We start from the raw sequence: 16,186 nt of genomic DNA on the forward strand, positions 1-16,186 counted from the left end.
GTCACACAGCAAAGGCACAGGAGACACTGTCCTTAAGGTTATAAACTGAATTCCTTTAAAAATCAGCCGTGTATTTCAACTGCATGTGTGCGTGTGTAGACTGAAGGCCCATCCAGCCTATGACACACTTGGGGTCCTCTTGGATTGCTGCTGGTGTCCCATTTGACGTTTGAGAAAATCTGCTGTTACATATAGGTGGACAACCACTACAAATAGGTGGACACCACATTCTCACCTTCTTCTTGATCTCTTCCCAAACGTATCATAAAGCCAGTGCCCAGGGATCAAGCAGGGACTCTTAACGGAGTGAAAGCGGGCAGAGAATATGAGGCGGCGTGGTGACCGGCAGTTTTCTGCAGTGCTGAGGGCCACCCTGGAGACAGTAAAGTTTTGCCTGCAGGGAGTGGCTGCCACTCTGGGGACAGTTTGCCCAGCACCATGCAGGTCCACACCTGCTGCTGTCCCAGCATCATTCTAAAACAGCACCCCTTTCACTGTCGACAGTATCTCCCGTTGGAAAATGAATCATATGGTCACCCAGCTGCCATTTAACTTCTGCTGAGAATTGGCCTGATGTTGCCAGAATCTTATGAGACCCAGCTTCTTGATTTTTACTTGGTGACAGCCCTTCAAATGTGGAAGACACTGTATGTCGGCTAACACCTGCAGGGGCCAAAAAAAAAAGTCTGTGTGTTGGCCCAGGGGCTACCAGTTCATAACAAATAATCTCCAGATACAGAAAATGTGGGGAAATTACCAAGAGGCTGTTCCCCGAATTGTAGGGCTTGTGGCTGGGGAGGTTTTAAGACTTCACTATGATCACTGCAGTCTCACATTGTAACTGTGGAAAGAATTGTCCAGTAGCTATTGGAGGAAGAGTTTAGACCAGTCAAGAACTCGATTGTGGGAGAAAGAAAATACATTTAGAATTTTTGAGCAGATGAGGTGTCTGTCTCTTGTTTCTTGAGTTGCTTTTGTAACTGAAATCCCTTTGGAGGACTGTGGAAATTACTCATGGCTATGAGAGATGCAGTTTGTGCTTTTTGATAGCTTTATTTTTAATTTATGGTGAGACTAAAATCTTAGATGACCCCTACTCATTACATTTCATTCCTAAGGGTTTGCTTATTAACAGAAATATTTCATTTTTAGCTCAGGAGTAATTAAAAATCCTTAACTTCTATGCCAGATAGCTTGTTTAAGCATATTTAAACCACTGAGCCAGATTGTATTGGGTTGTCCAACTGAATCTGTGCCACATCCCAAAATGGTGCTAAGTTTTGTTGATTTGTAGTATTGTACTGTCAAAGTTCAAAACGATCTTTGAAAAAGTTATGTGAGGCTTTAGATAGGAAAATAATAGAATCAAGAGCCTTAAAGGCCCAGGGCTTTATGCATGATTTTCCTTTTTCTAAAATAGAAACCGTGTACAATCTGAGAGAAGAGAACAGACAGCTGAGGAGAGCGCATCAGGACATGCACACACAGCTGCAAGATGTCAAGGTAAAACAGCAACAACAGCAACCTAAAAACCCCAGCATTTGATTGTTTTGTGTTTGCCTGCTTTACTTTGTAGTGACTTTAAAAGTCGTTCACTACTTGACCTGCTTTACAATCCACACTGTTATTTTGGGCTTTTGCGGAAAGTGAACCTGCCCATTACTTCTTGTGCATTGTAAGCTAAAGAATGATCTGGAAATCTCAGCGTTTGCATTAGCACTGGAATGATTCTTTTGCCACGTGGTTGAATCTTAATAAGCTTTTTATTTGCAAAGGTTTATTAATAACTAAAGGTATTTTTCTTCCTGTTTTGATTTCCTTGTAAGTGATTATGATTTTTGGGTAACACATTTCAGATTGTGGATTACCACCTTAACCATGGTCTTCCTCTGCAAAGATTTTTGAACTTATTAAATGCTATAACAACAAACAAGCCAGCAAGTGAGCAATGTTTGGGTGGCCATACCACTACCTGCCTAAGAGAAGTTTGTCCCAGAATGTCAAAACTCAACATGTAAAATTCTTTTTTGTGTAGCAACAGCATAAGAATTTACTCTCCGAGCATGAGCAACTTGTAGTGACTTTGGAAGACCACAAGAGTGCACTAGCTGCTGCACAGGTTAGAAGGGTAGCAGCCTCTCTGGGTTCTTTTCAAGTCTGCTTAACATTTCTGAATTCCTCTGTGCATGCAGTCTCTTAAAGGCCAGTCTTCGCTGAGTTCCTTAGGACAGAGCTTTCCTTATCCTGAAGATCATGCATGCTTTCAAAACTCAATCAAGAGAATATTAAGTAAAGCTTTGAATTTTTCCTTTTCTTTTTTTTTTTTTTCCTGCACTGGCAGTGTGGTTCATATGACTTTTTCTACCCTCCACCAACTCCTACATGCAGTAGTCTAATACTTGCCTAAGTCAGAGAATTCATCCCACATATGTGGTTTTTTCCACTATATAGACCTATGTAGACTCTTGCTATACTATCTACAGGATTTTATATGCTAACTACCTAAATAAATCATTGTAAAACTCTATATTTTACTCCTCCTTCCCTTGCTCCCAGCTTTATGCCTGCATACACTCCTTTTGGGCCTAGGCTTATGTATTGTTAGGTCAAATTACAGGAAATGAGAAATCTCAGGTAAATAGAGAAGGAAAACCAGAGTCATAAGTTTCATTTGTTCAAAGCCTACAACAGTCCTCGCTCGAGGCAGGCCCTCAGTAGATAATGTATTAAATGAACAAACACAGATGTTAGAGAGCTTAGTGAAGTAATGTCACACGGACTGTTTTACAGCTTTATCATTGAAGCAAATAGGAATGGCTAGTTTAGTCACTGTATATTCTTAATCACTGGTCTTCACTTTTCTTCTCTTGGAAGAATTAAAAGAAAAGAGCAAAGGAAAACCAACTATTTGTTCTTACCAGGAGACTGTGCATTATTTTTTGTCTTTATAAAATTTTTAAAAGAATCATATACCAGGCCCTGATCTGTTTCAGAGACTGTAACATAGGGTCTGTAGGACCCCTTTTCAAGGCAGTCATTGATTATCTCCCTACAAAACTGTAGCTGTGTAGTAATTTTTTACATGTTTATCAATTAAATTGGCTTTAGAGGATATTATTACATTCAACATCTTCTTTATAAAATTTATGCCAAGCATTGTTACATGAGACTACTTTTCATACTGAAAAATATGACAGACCAATTTGAATACTCTACGTACTATAATAACAATAAATATTAAATTAAGCAACGACTTGAAAATTCAGAAAAATGTGAGTAAAGTAGTTCATTTAATGACCAAAACCAGATTCTGTTGTAAGCTCACTGGGGAATATTACTTGCAAGATTTTGTAATAGAAAACAAGTTTTTAAATTTAATGTACATATATTTTTCTATTTCTTTGAATATCTTCTTGGTTCTTTTGGATGAGGTCATCAAGTTTCTCCTGTTCTTTTACTCCCCAGTTGAAAGTTTGCCCAGATCTGCTTAGAAAACAACTGCTATTTCAGGCATAAACGTTTCTCATGTAAATCATCTTATGAGATTCTGTCTTGACAATCTGATTTTTAAATGTAATTAAGTGGGGAGAAACCAGGAACTGAGTGGAATTTGAGAGCTTAGAATTTGTCAGGGATTATCATAATAACTTTATATACAGAATTTTATTTAATATTCACAACCTACTGAGCTATGTAATAACTGTATTTTTTTTTATAACTAAATAAGGTCAAAAGGAGTAGAGAAGCTGGCCCAATATCAGTGCCCAGAACCACCTTGAAGCTGGGATTTGTGGAGATTCCCTGTATTACAGTTATGTGGGCCTTGCCCCACACCTACTGAATACTGATTTCTAGGGTGGGCATCCAGGAGCCTGCATTTTTAACATGATCATTCCATAATCTAACATGATTCTTTATGCGTGCTCATGTTTGAGGACCATAGTATTTCTCCCTTCAAAGGTTACATACGTAGGAGGAGGAGAAAGAAGAAAGGGTAGAATATTTATCTTATTAAAAGCATCGCTGTGTAGATGTCATTTTTTTCCCCTTTGACCTCCAAAGTCGGTTTGCAAATGTTTTGATAGGTTTCTGGCTAAGGGCCGCTGTTAGCCATATGGCACACGTTTGTACAAATGATAAAGAAGCACGCCCCTGAGACACATTTAGCAGGCAGACTTCTCTTTGTGAATTAGAGAGGCAGGAAGCAGGTGGGCGAGTGCCGTGCAGGTGCACAACTGTGGCCAAGGGAGCAAGACTCGCCAGCCTCCTCTCTGCTCTGCTGGGCACAGTGAGGGGGCACCCTGCCTGGGAAGCGTGTTCAGAAGAGAGCTCTGGGTTCTTTGTGTGTGCTTATGGAAATGTGTGTTTACACAGATAGCACTTCTGTTTTAGGATAACAGTGCTGGTACATATGATAAGCTAAGTATAAGCAGTCTATTGGTTTTCTTAACATTTATTTTTCCATCTTTATAGCTTCTGGTATTTAAAGTATCACACACCACACACACACACCCACACCTACACACACACATCCTACCACATATACACACAGATAACACACACATAAGTATATTCTCGTCCTATACCTGCATTACTGCCTTTGTTATTTTAGAAGAAAAGGATATTCAGAATTGAAGAATGAGAATAAAAACCAGCCTCCTTTATGCCTATGCTACTGTTTTCCAAAACTGCAGAGCACAATACAGGGAGCTTTTTGGAGAGGTAGGGACCTTATGTGACCGCAGATTGACTGGGAAAGAGGGTGGCCTGAGTGATTTTACATATATAATCAGTTACTTATTTGAAGCGTATGGTTCTTTCTTTTCTGCTGAAAAGTGTTACTCAGACCATACTGGTAAAAGATATCTGCACTTAGATTTATATAAATGTGGAATTTTAAAATAGATTTTAATGTCATAAAACTGATTGCATAGCTGTCTTTTAATAATGATATTTATACTAGAGAGTTATTTATAAAAATTCTGACTTAGTTTAATGTAGCATGGAAAACTAACATCTGTCTTAGATATTTTTTCTCTGTTCCCTTTAACTCTAATTCTAATTTGCATGTGATAAAAATGGTTGAGCATGTCCAAGTAAGTATAGCTAATGCATGGAAACAGTCTGCATATTTTTCCTCTCTTGCATTTAGGTATAATATTTCTATCTAGTCCTCCACCGAACCATCTATGAATGATATCCTTTTCCCTCCTCAAATTGTGCAATTTGCATCCAATTGTGCAATTTGTAATGCAGACTCAAGTTGCAGAATATAAACAACTGAAAGATACACTGAATAGGATTCCAAGCTTTCGAAAAGCAGAACAAACAGAACAGCAAAATATCACCCAGGCGGCACATTCTCCACAAGGCGACAGCGCAGCAAGAGACAAGTCGCCTGGAGAGGCTCGGGAGGTAAGAGCTGGGAACCGGCCTGTGGTCGAGCCGTTTTCTCTGTCAAGCTGTTCTCAGGTGAACTGCTCTAAATATGGTCCGCTCTTCCTGCAGAACATTGATTCTCAAATTTTAGCAAATATCAAGAGTTCCCCATTAGGGCTGTTAAAACAGGAAGAGCTGTTTTCAGCCCACAGGTTGGGCTTCCCAGGTGGCTCAGCAGTAAAGAAAGAATCCACCTGCTAAAGCAGGAGACTCAGGTTCAATCCCTGGGTCAAGAAGATCTCCTAGAAGAGGAAATGGCAACCCACTCCAGTATTCTTGCCTGGAGAATCCCATGGACAGAGGAGCCTGGTGGGCTAGTCCATGGGGTCACAAAGAGTCAGGCATGACTGAGCAACTGAACAACAAGCCTACAGGTTCAGAATTTGGGATGAAACCTGAGGATCTGCATTTCTGTTTCAGCTGGCCTGGTGATGTACACTTTGAGAACTGCTGTCCTGTTTTCTGACAAACACTAAACTAGTTTTATCTTTCTTCATATGGGTCTATTTGGTTGAAAGGAGCTATCATGTCTAAGTATTTTAAGGTTTTTTTTCGGGGGGCGATTGGGGTAGAGTAAGAAGGTTAAGTGATTGTGAGGATATTATATGATAATCAGCCCACTCAAGTACTAAAGCTGATAATATATTTGAACTTGATACTGTACTAGGTCATACAGCATATGTCAGAGTTTGTATTTTAAGACCTTCATGAAACTGCAAGAGAGTAAGGTCTAAAAACAGAATCCACTCTTTTGTATTCCCGTTCTTTATAAAATTAAGTCTTGTTGTTTAAGAATATCTCCCAAGTGGAGCATCCCAAATGGTGTAACCCATATGATTAACTCTTACCGAGTTGCTTTTGTAATCAGATCTTTCCCCTGACAAACACACTTTAAACAATGAATGTTTGAGAAGACTCCCCAACTCATCTTCTTATCATCTTATGGGAATAATTAAGTTGGTATAAGTGGACTTTACTTGAATCTTCAGTCTGAGCAAAGCATTCCTTCACGGACAGGTTCTGTGTCCTGGATACTTATTCTTTGTCTGGGTCTTACATTGCTCTGAACTTCAGAAAACACAGTCAGTGCCCTGGTGTGGGAACTGGTTCTGTTCTCCATCCGAGTTCAACTGGATTGATCTTTTAATGACTCTGACTTTTTTTAGTTTTTCTATCTATGAAATGGAGGTAGGAGTTACTTGCCTTAACCTTTTTCACAGGGATGTTGTGGAGATAAATGACAGGTGTTTGAAAGCACTTAGAATCCTTCAGAGAAATATTTCCTATAAAGCCAGCCAGCGTGCTTGCTAAGTTGCTTCAGTCATGTCTGACCCTTTGCAACCCCATGGACTGTACCCTGCCAGGCTCCTCTGTCCATGGGATTCTCCAGGCAAGAATACTGGAGTGGGGGTTGCCATTTCCTTCTCCAGGGAATCTTCCTAACACAGGGATAGAACCTGTATTTCTTGATTCTCCTGCATTGGCAGGCAGTTTCTTTAGCACTATAAAGCCAGTTCAGTTCAGTCGCTCAGTCGTGACCGACTCTGCAACCCCATGGACTGCAGCATGCCAGGCTTCCCTGTCCATCACCAACTCCTGGAGCTTACTCAAACTCATGTTCATTGAGTTGGTGATGCCCTCCAACCATCTCATCCTCTGTTGTCCCCTTCTTCTCCCGCCTTCAGTCTTTCCCAGCATCAGGGTCTTTTCCAGTGAGTCAGTTCTTCACATCAGTTGGCCAAAGTATTGGAGTTTCAGCTTCAGCATCAGTCCTTCCAATGAATATTCAGGACTGATTTCCTTTAGGATGGACTGGTTGGATCTCCTTGCAGTCCAAGGGACTCTCAAGAGTCTTCTCCAACACCACAGGTCAAAAGCATCAATTGTTCGGCGCTCAGCTTTCTTTATAGTCCAACTCTCACATCCATACATGACTACTGGAAAAATCATAGCTTTGACTAGACGGACCTTTGTTGGCAAAGTAATATCTCTGCTTTTTAATATGCTGTCTAGCTTGGTCATAATTTTTCTTCCAAGAAGTAAGTGTCTTTTAATTTCATGGCTTCAGTAACCAACTGCAATGATTTTGAAGCCCCCCAAAATAAAGTCTGTCACTGTTTCCATTGTTTCCCCATCTATTTGCCATGAAGTGATGGGACCAGATGCCATGATCTTAGTTTTCTGAATGTTGAGTTTTAAGCCAACTTTTTCACTCTCCACTTTCACTTTCATCAAGAGGCTCTTTAGTTCTTCACTTTCTGCCATAAGGGTGGTGTCATCTGCATATCTGAGGTTATTGATATTTCTCCTGGTAATCTTGACTCCAGCTTTGTGCTTCATCCAGTCCAGCGTTTCTCATGATGTACTCTGCATATAAGTTAAATAAGCAGGGTGACAATATACAGCCTTGATGTACTCCTTTTCCTATTTGGAACCAGTCTGTTGTTCCATGTCCAGTTCTAACTGTTGCTTCTTGACCTTCTTACAGGTTTCTCAAGAGGTAGGTCAGGTGGTCTGGTATTCTCATCTCTTTCAGAATTTTCCATACTTTGTTGTGATCCACACAGTCAAAGGCTTTGGCATAGTCAATAAAGCAGAAATAGATGTTTTTCTGGAACTCTCTCGCTTTTTCAGTGATCCAACAGATGTTGGCAATTTGATCTCTGGTTCTTCTGCCTTTTCTAAAACCAGCTTCAACATCTGGAAGTTCACGGTTCCTATACTGGTGAAGCCTGGCTTGGAGAATTTTGAGCATTACTTTGCTAGCCTGACTATAAAGCCAGGGCAGTATCAATTCACACTCGCCAGGTATGCAAGGACTTGATAAAATGTGTACCTCCAGAAGCTGTCCTCAAGTGTCTGAGAAAAGACTTTTTCCCTTGGTTTATTTATTTATACAGTCCAGTTTCTCAGTTATGTTTCTGCTAATTTAAGAAGAGAGCTTCACATTTATTTCAATTATGGGACAGTCTGACCAAACAAAATATTTTTCCTGATAAAGAAAAATCAGGAGGATTTGGCAGGAGGAAGAGCAGTGACATATTTTCCTATTGATGTTGTATTTTCTTTCTTTTGCCCCTTTTTTCTAAGAAATGAAGACCATATAGATATCTCTGACACTTTCAGAGAAAACTGATTTAAGTTCACCAATTTTAGAGGAGGAGTTCTCTGTAGAAAAGACCTATCTTTTTTTTTTTTCTTCAGAGTTTTCTGTATTAATAATATAAAATATTCAGAGTTTCTCTGGTGTACAAAGAAATATTACTTTTAATACATTAAAAATGTCTTACTGTACTTGATTTAATGGACACTATTTTAGCTAACATGGATGTCCATTAGTAATGGCATTCTTTTTTATATTAGGTAAGAAAAAACAAACCTAACTCATCCTCAATTTGATCTTATCCTTTTCTTTTCAAATAATTATTGAAGACAAAATTTACATCAAAGAAAATTGCATAAGTAGTCAATCACTTGAAGTATGAGGATTTTGCCTTTTTATTCTGAGAGAACAGGAGTTAGACTGCTTTTGAGGGCAGAGTCTACTGAGATGTGGTCATTTACAGGCTTTACTTTTAGGTTACTTATGGTATGCTTCCCGTGATGAAATTTTGCTTATGTTATCTCTATTTTATAGGTGAGATTACACAGTGAGAAGAGTTAAGTGACTCCATTGCAGCCATACTTTTCAGTCAGGACTCTCTATTTCTAGACTCCAGGATTTTGCTTATGTTGTAACCCTGTAGACATGGTAATAAAGAAATTCTGTCACTACTGTCAAACTAGAGGAGTGTCATTTCCAGTGATGTGCTTGACCTAGGTGTCTCGACATAGTGAAGTGTGGCAGAACCATGAAGCAGCCCCTGGAAGAACAGAGGAAACAAAACCTTACCCTTCCACCCAGAAGGAGGCAGAATTTCAGGCTCCCGCAGAACTGACCCAGCAAGAAGCAGGACCCAGGGAGCCGGAGGAGCGACAGGTGGAGGAGGAGCACAGGCGGGCCCTGGAGGAAGAGGCCATGGAACAGGTCGGGCGGCCTGAGCACCTCGAGGAGGAGCACGACCCATCACCCGAGGAGCAGGATCGGGAGTGGGCGGAACAGCGTGAACGAAAGGAAGCCAGACTTGCCGCAGGGGAGGTTCATGCTGAGGTATGAGGTTACCCAACCAGTCGGCTGGGGTAGAGGTTGTGGCTTTGTCTCTACATAATGTTGACCCGTGAACAAGGAGAGTCTGAACCTCGCAGGGTCACTTCTGTAAGGATTTTTCTAGTAAACACTAGAAAATCTGTATTTGGTTGAATCTGAACATGGGATATTGAGATAGAAGGGCCCCCAAAGGGAGGCTGTGGAGGATCCCTCCATACAGAGGGCTGACTAAAAGTTATATGAAGATTCTCACTGTGCTGCGGGTTCATGCCCCTAACCCCTACATTGTTCAAGGGTCAACTGCATCAAGGAAAAAGCCCATGTATAACAAGCTCTAAAATAAAATGGGGGTGATTTCACTAAATCTTCCATGTACTTATTTAAATGTTCTGTTGTGACATTAGTAGCATAGCTACCTTACTCCAGAAAGGTGACTGGGGAAAGAGAGGGTGCTATAGGTGTTTATTTGTCAAGAATGCACAGTAGGGTGTGGGGGTAGGAGGGAGGCTCAACAGGGAGGGGATATGTGTATATTAAAACTGACTCATGTTGTTGTACAGCAGAAATCTAAACATTGTAAAGCAATTATCGTCCAATTAAAATTTTTTTAAAAAGGAAGAGAAAAGAGTGCATAGTAAGGGAGACTTGGGCACATCCCTTTAACAGACTAGGAAACGAGATGGTCACCTCATCCTGCACTTTCTGTCTGTGCTCAAGGCCCGTGGGCATCTTGATGCCAAGAAGTGACTCATTTTCTGTGATCAAGGGTACTTTGTCTCCCTGTTCACTTACTGTTAAATCCTATGTTGGCTTTCACATATTCAAATTCAGGGTGGTTAGTAAGTCATCAAAAGCTGACCTTATTACTTAAGGATATGCCACTGGGTGAGTGTGTTTAACCAGTGTCTGCTCAAGCTGAGCATTCCCCTCTGCATATGAGCACTGCCCTCTCACTCCACTCCCCTTTCACTCCATTCCCCTCTCACTCCACTGAGCACTCCCTTCTCCATATGAGCACTCCCCTCTCACTCCACACCCCTCTCACTCCACACCCCTCTCACTCCACTGAGCACACCCCTCTCACATAAGTAAAACTCATGAAAACATTATTATTATAAATGGGACTTTAAAAGAACTGAGAGCAACACTGAAGCAGCCAGATATTTTTATTACACAGCCTCTAAGGTAATACCTTACAACAATCTACCTGGCTCTTACATGGATGCTGATCATCCTTTATTTACAGATCTGAAGCTCTGTTTGCTCTCAAACTTTTGAAGACTTCAAGCTGCTAGAGGATTGGCTGAGCAGGTGTGAAGGCACCTGTAGGTTTACTCTTAGACTGTTGCACACTTAGTGTGAAGAAGCCTCTCCCAGTCTTGCATCCATGAGCTTTCCTCCAAGATAATTCCCCACTAGGTTTAATTTCCCTCAACCATGCACCCTCTTTCCTTTGGTGAGAATTGTACGTGCTTGTATTAGTTAGGGGATGGAGGAGAGAGTGGTAAATTGCTTAATGGAAGCAGACTTTAAGAATTCCTGGATCAGATTTTCCTTTAATCTAAAAATCCTCTCTTCTCATCCATTTTTTATTTCTTTGAAGAAAAGTGATTCTGCCTCTCCACGCTAACCTGAAATTTGACCTTTTTTGGCTCCTCTTAGCCTGAGATTGGTGTATGCTTTGCTGGAATTAATTAGCTTCCCAAAGTCTTCAGCTCTTCATGGAAAAGCCTTAGCCTCAACTTCAGCTCAGACATTGCCCCAATTAGTCTGAGGTTATTAAGTGCCCACTTATACCAGAGTCTTTTGAGCATACATTTAATTAAAGCTGAAATATTTCTTCTGTTGTGTCCTTTTCCATTTGAGAGGGAGCACATTAAAAATATCTGCATTAATGCCAACAGCAGGGGAAGGTCAAAGGAAGCCAAGCTTCTTCTTGCTAAAAGAAGCCAAGGGTGATTCAGAGAGAGTAGGGAAATAGCAGTGGAGTCCGGCAGCGGGTGGTGTTGGACCTAACATACAAGACAGTTGACCTGACAGAGAGGTATTAATAAACCAGCCCTGCCTTCTGTCTGTGTCATGAGAAATGGGTGAAGGGCAGACCCAGGGCACCCAACTGCTCTTGCTCACTGTTCCCCAGGTGCATCCTTCAGCCAAGCCAGTTACCAGACTCCAGTCGCCATATGAGGAGCAGCTGGAACAGCAGAGGCTGGCGGCGCAGCGGGCGGAGGAGGCCCAGCGGCTGAGGGAGGAGCAGGAGGCGCTGCACCAGCAGCGGCTGCAGGGACACTTGCTGCGGCAGCACCAGCAGCAGCAGCTCGTCGCCAGGGAGACAGCCCGACAGCGGCAGGATGGGCTCCAGGAGGGCCGGCTGCAGCGCCCCGAGCAGCCACGGTAGCCTTCTGACCCACCTGGATAGCTTGGCCTCCGGTGTCCACAGGCAGATTAAAGACAGCTCCTCATAGTCCTTCCCTGTGAACTTGAGGGGCTCCTCTTGCTCACGGGAGCTGAGGCAGAACCGAAAATCAAATTCCAAATATTTAACTTCCAAAATAATCAACATTTTTTTTTTCTGCCTAAAAGTAACAGTTTACATCTCCAATTAACCTGTCAGGTGTTGTGCTAGCTTCATTTTATTTTTTGAAAAGCATTTTATCTTTTATAAGGTATCCTTTGAAAGTGTACCTGGAATCCTTATTAAACCTAATTGGATACGTTTACGAAATATATTTATGGCTTTTAAAAGAATTTTGAGAAATTCATTGATGACTCTCTTTAAAGATAAATGACTTATGTCAAACTGTGCTACTAGTGTCCCGGAGTTGATGGCTGTTTGTTTCCTTGCAGGCAGCAAGCTCATTACGATGCTGTGGATAATGATGTCGTTCAGGGAGCGGAGGACCAGGGCATCCAGGAAGAGGAAGGAGGTGGTGAGCTTCTTAGATGATGAATGTTTTAATAAAACTGCTGGGTAATATATAATGTCAACTCAGAGACATATGCATACCTATGTACAGGTTTCTCCTGCTCTCTGAGAGTGTTCCTTTGAAACTGTTTGTAAGCTGAAATGGTGTAGATCGAAGAAACAATTACCATAGGACACATCTTGCTAACGGATACACAAAATAAATTGAGATAAAGCACAGATGCTCACTGGCACATTCAGAGCTCTGGGGGTGTGAGGTTGAGATGCTGACTGTAGGTCCTGGGGGGAGAGGGGGGTGGTGCCATTCTTGCTTCTCTGCTCAGGTGTGTGCTGCCTCCATACCTGCTTTCTCTCTCTACAAATGAAACACTAAATGGCTATTTTTGCTTTCACCTATTTTCATAAAATTGAAAATCCTCTTCCGATTTCTTTCAGTTAGCCAAAACAGGTACTAATGTAGATCTTTCATAAAAGCGAAATGGCATAAAATAAACTTTCAAAAAGTGGAGGGTACCTATACATACAGAGATTTGTGCACCATATGTCTTTTGTTGTCATTGATATGTTTTCCTTTATCCTCCCCAAAAGTTCACATTGATGGCCTGAATCAACCCAAGATAATCTGTTTGCTCTCTACCATTTTAAAGTAGAGAAGAGATAGTGCTTTACTGTTCTTATATGGAAGGCATGCTTACATGCTCAGTCGTGTCTGACTCTTTGCAACTCCATGAAGTGTAGGCTGCCAGGCTCCTCTGTCCATGGGATTCTCGAGGCAAGAATACTGGAGTGGGTTGCCATTTCCTACTCCAGGGGATCTTCCCAACCCAGGGATCAAACTCTCATCTTCTGTGTCTCCTGCGTTGGCAAGCAGATTGTTTAGCTGGGCCAGATTGTTTACCGCTGTGCTGCCACCTGGGAAACCCCTAAACTTCTTATATGTTAATACTTATTTTTATTTCTAGCACATTGTCGTAGGAATATTAGGCTTTAGGAAACCTCTGCATTTTCTTCTTACCTTGGAGACATACAGATTATTACCTTGAAAGTTTTTCAAATTAAGTCATTAGTAGCTTTCATTTGTGGTACACATCTATGTCACTGAACAAATACTGCCTACTGTGATAACAGAACTAGAGAATAACCGTCTCTCTGGCAACGCCAACACTTAGCTGTGTATCCTTTCCTTAAAGAATCTAATGGAAGGTGATTACCGAACTCCCTCTATAGCCTATTCTGATATTTTATAGCTCTGATAGTCAAGAAATTGTTTTCCTTATGTGCCCCCATGCAACACTTGAAGCTTTTTTGTTCCATTATCAGTAAAGACTAGAGAACCATTTGTTCTCCCTTTTATTTAATGGATCCCTTGGTGCACTTGAAACATAATAGTAAGTTATCTGTATCTTTATTTTCTACAGGCTAAATACTCTCCATGTATTTAACCTTCTGATATATGTGTGTGTGTTCTGGTCTAAATTCTCTGTATTGAAATATTTTTTTCAAAAAGTAACAAGTAAATGTGTGAGTATAGATATGTGATGTTTGTGGTATCATCATCACTACCACCTCAGAGAACACAAGATGGGCTGAATTTGTTTTTGAGCTTCACAAATGGGGTTACCATTTCTTTCATTTCCTGAAATAGCATCCATTTCTTCTTTTGGTACCTTGCTATTTTCTCTGACATTACCAAAATTTTGTCAATAATATTAGTGATGTTCAATTCATTGGGCTTTATTTTATGGAGAAAGTGTCTATCGTTGTTTTTGGCATAATGGGGGAAAATGCAGCTTCTGTTGTAAACATGTGTTTTAGAGAGAATATGTCAGTTATCCACATTGTCTCTGTAGATACAAGGACTGGGGAAAAAATAACTTTCAGAAAAGCTGAGACGTGTACTTTATGTTGAGCTAACCTAAAAGGAGGAGAGAGTGAGTGATGTCGTCTGTAGGAAAGCCCACCAGTGGCTTGGCTTGGTTTTGAAAGGGAAGAATCCTGTCTGGTTCCTTGGGGCTGATAAGGGTTCCTTTGATTTGCTAGCCTATGAGAGAGATAACCAGCACCAAGATGAGGCAGAAGAAGACCCAGAGAATGGACATGACCTGCAAGAACAAGGGCCCCATGAAGCTGACCCAGAATCCGAGGGAGATGTAAGTGTCCTCTCATCTGGTCATGACACTTGGGAACTCACAAGGCAGAAAGGAAATATAAAGGTTTACCTGACTCTGTAACTCCAGCTCCACGTGGTTTACATAATTATGTGGTAACTGTTAACTGTCAACCATGGGGTGTTTGTGTGATGAGAATGGGTTAAAGGTTGCTCAGGGAAAACATCCAGGGAGTTGCCCTCTGGGAACTTTAGTAAAATTAAAATAGAAGAGCAAAAAGAGGCATTGCAGTATGTAGTAATTCTGAAAGATGAAAAAGAAAACACAACAAAGCAAATGTGGGAATTAGAGAACCAGAGAAAGGAGGTCAGCCACCATGGAGCACACTGAGCAGTCTGCTCAGTTGTGAATGTGTGTCCTGCGACTGTGTAATCTCTCAGCAGTCCAGTGACTATTTTAGTAAACACACAGCTAAGAATGTGAGGTTTGAGAAATGAAAAACATTTCTCAGATACCATATTGCCATAGAAAAATTAGAGTATCAACAGGTAGAGATATAATAACCAAAGCTATTCTTTTTATTTACGCAAGAAAGGACCAAGACTCCCAGTTCAGTTGGGTGGTATGGGACCTTGACCTTGCCTGTAAGTGTGTCTTTGCACTTATGTCTAGATGATTTTGACAACTTACAGTAGCTCTCCTGTCATCTTTTGCTAGCAAATCAAGCACCACATTTATAGAATGTGGTCCTTTGGGCCCTGCTGTCCTCTGGGCCCTGTTTATGTTGGTCCAATGGACTGAGAGGAGGAGGATTGATATTCTTTCTTGATAAGCACTGACAAAGTCTTCCCGAGCTGCTTGAAGCAACCTCGATGGAAACGGCTTTCCCCTATAACTTGCACGGAGAGGTGGTAGGATATATCTACCCACTAGCTCCTCAATCAGCAGTTCTCAAAGTATGCTCCAGGGAACCCTAGCCCTGAAATATTGTCAGGAAAGGATAAGAGCTATAGATAACAGGAGAGTATGAGAGAGCCAGAGGATGTGTAGGAGCAAGAGAGTGTCCACGAGAGAGCAAGAGAGGGAGTATGCAAGAGCCTGAGAGCGATGGCGGGCACAGGGGAAGGGTGGGTATTCCAGTTCCTGACTTTTGGGAAATGCTGTCTGTCTCGATTGGTTACCTGACTGCACAATCCTTCACTCTCCTTTCATCGGTTGATTTGCTCTAGATAACACGTTGGGAAATGTTGGCCTTTCTGCCGTGCCTTCCCTTAATTAGAAATTATTAGCCTGCTTGTCTCTCTGTCTCACCTGCTTTATTTACTTTTTTTAAATTAGGAACATTTTTGTCCAGCTTCACTGAGGTTTAATGAATCATCCTTTTTTTTTAAAATATCTAACAACTGTGCCTATTAAACCTTTTTTATTACTTGGTTAGAGTTAGAGCTAATCTGTATATTTTTATAAACTTTTGCAAAGGACATTCAGTACTTTTTTCCCTGGAAGAAAACATGTTACATTTCCCATATATTTCCACACAGTTTATTGATAACACACAAAAGGAAA

General features: G+C 41.2%; 1 protein-coding gene across 11 annotated transcripts in view; it reads left to right on the forward strand.

Moving 5' to 3' along the window:
- The window catches only part of GOLIM4 (golgi integral membrane protein 4), an 84,010-nt gene that overhangs the window by 55,471 nt on the left and 12,353 nt on the right, over positions 1 to 16,186 (forward strand). For 8 of the 11 annotated variants that reach the window (XM_055569142.1, XM_055569146.1, XM_055569147.1 and 5 more), the window contains 7 exons: positions 1,421 to 1,503; positions 2,036 to 2,119; positions 5,257 to 5,415; positions 9,260 to 9,589; positions 11,727 to 11,980; positions 12,434 to 12,516; positions 14,553 to 14,662. In XM_055569142.1, coding sequence (XP_055425117.1) covers positions 1,421 to 1,503; positions 2,036 to 2,119; positions 5,257 to 5,415; positions 9,260 to 9,589; positions 11,727 to 11,980; positions 12,434 to 12,516; positions 14,553 to 14,662 — 1,103 coding nt within the window. The remainder of the gene's footprint in view (positions 1 to 1,420; positions 1,504 to 2,035; positions 2,120 to 5,256; positions 5,416 to 9,259; positions 9,590 to 11,726; positions 11,981 to 12,433; positions 12,517 to 14,552; positions 14,663 to 16,186) is intronic. The other 3 variants (XM_055569143.1, XM_055569145.1, XM_055569144.1) reach the window with 3 other exon arrangements.

The sequence above is a fragment of the Bubalus kerabau genome, chromosome 2 (assembly GCF_029407905.1).
Source record: "Bubalus kerabau isolate K-KA32 ecotype Philippines breed swamp buffalo chromosome 2, PCC_UOA_SB_1v2, whole genome shotgun sequence".
NCBI classification, from domain to species: domain Eukaryota; kingdom Metazoa; phylum Chordata; class Mammalia; order Artiodactyla; family Bovidae; genus Bubalus; species Bubalus kerabau.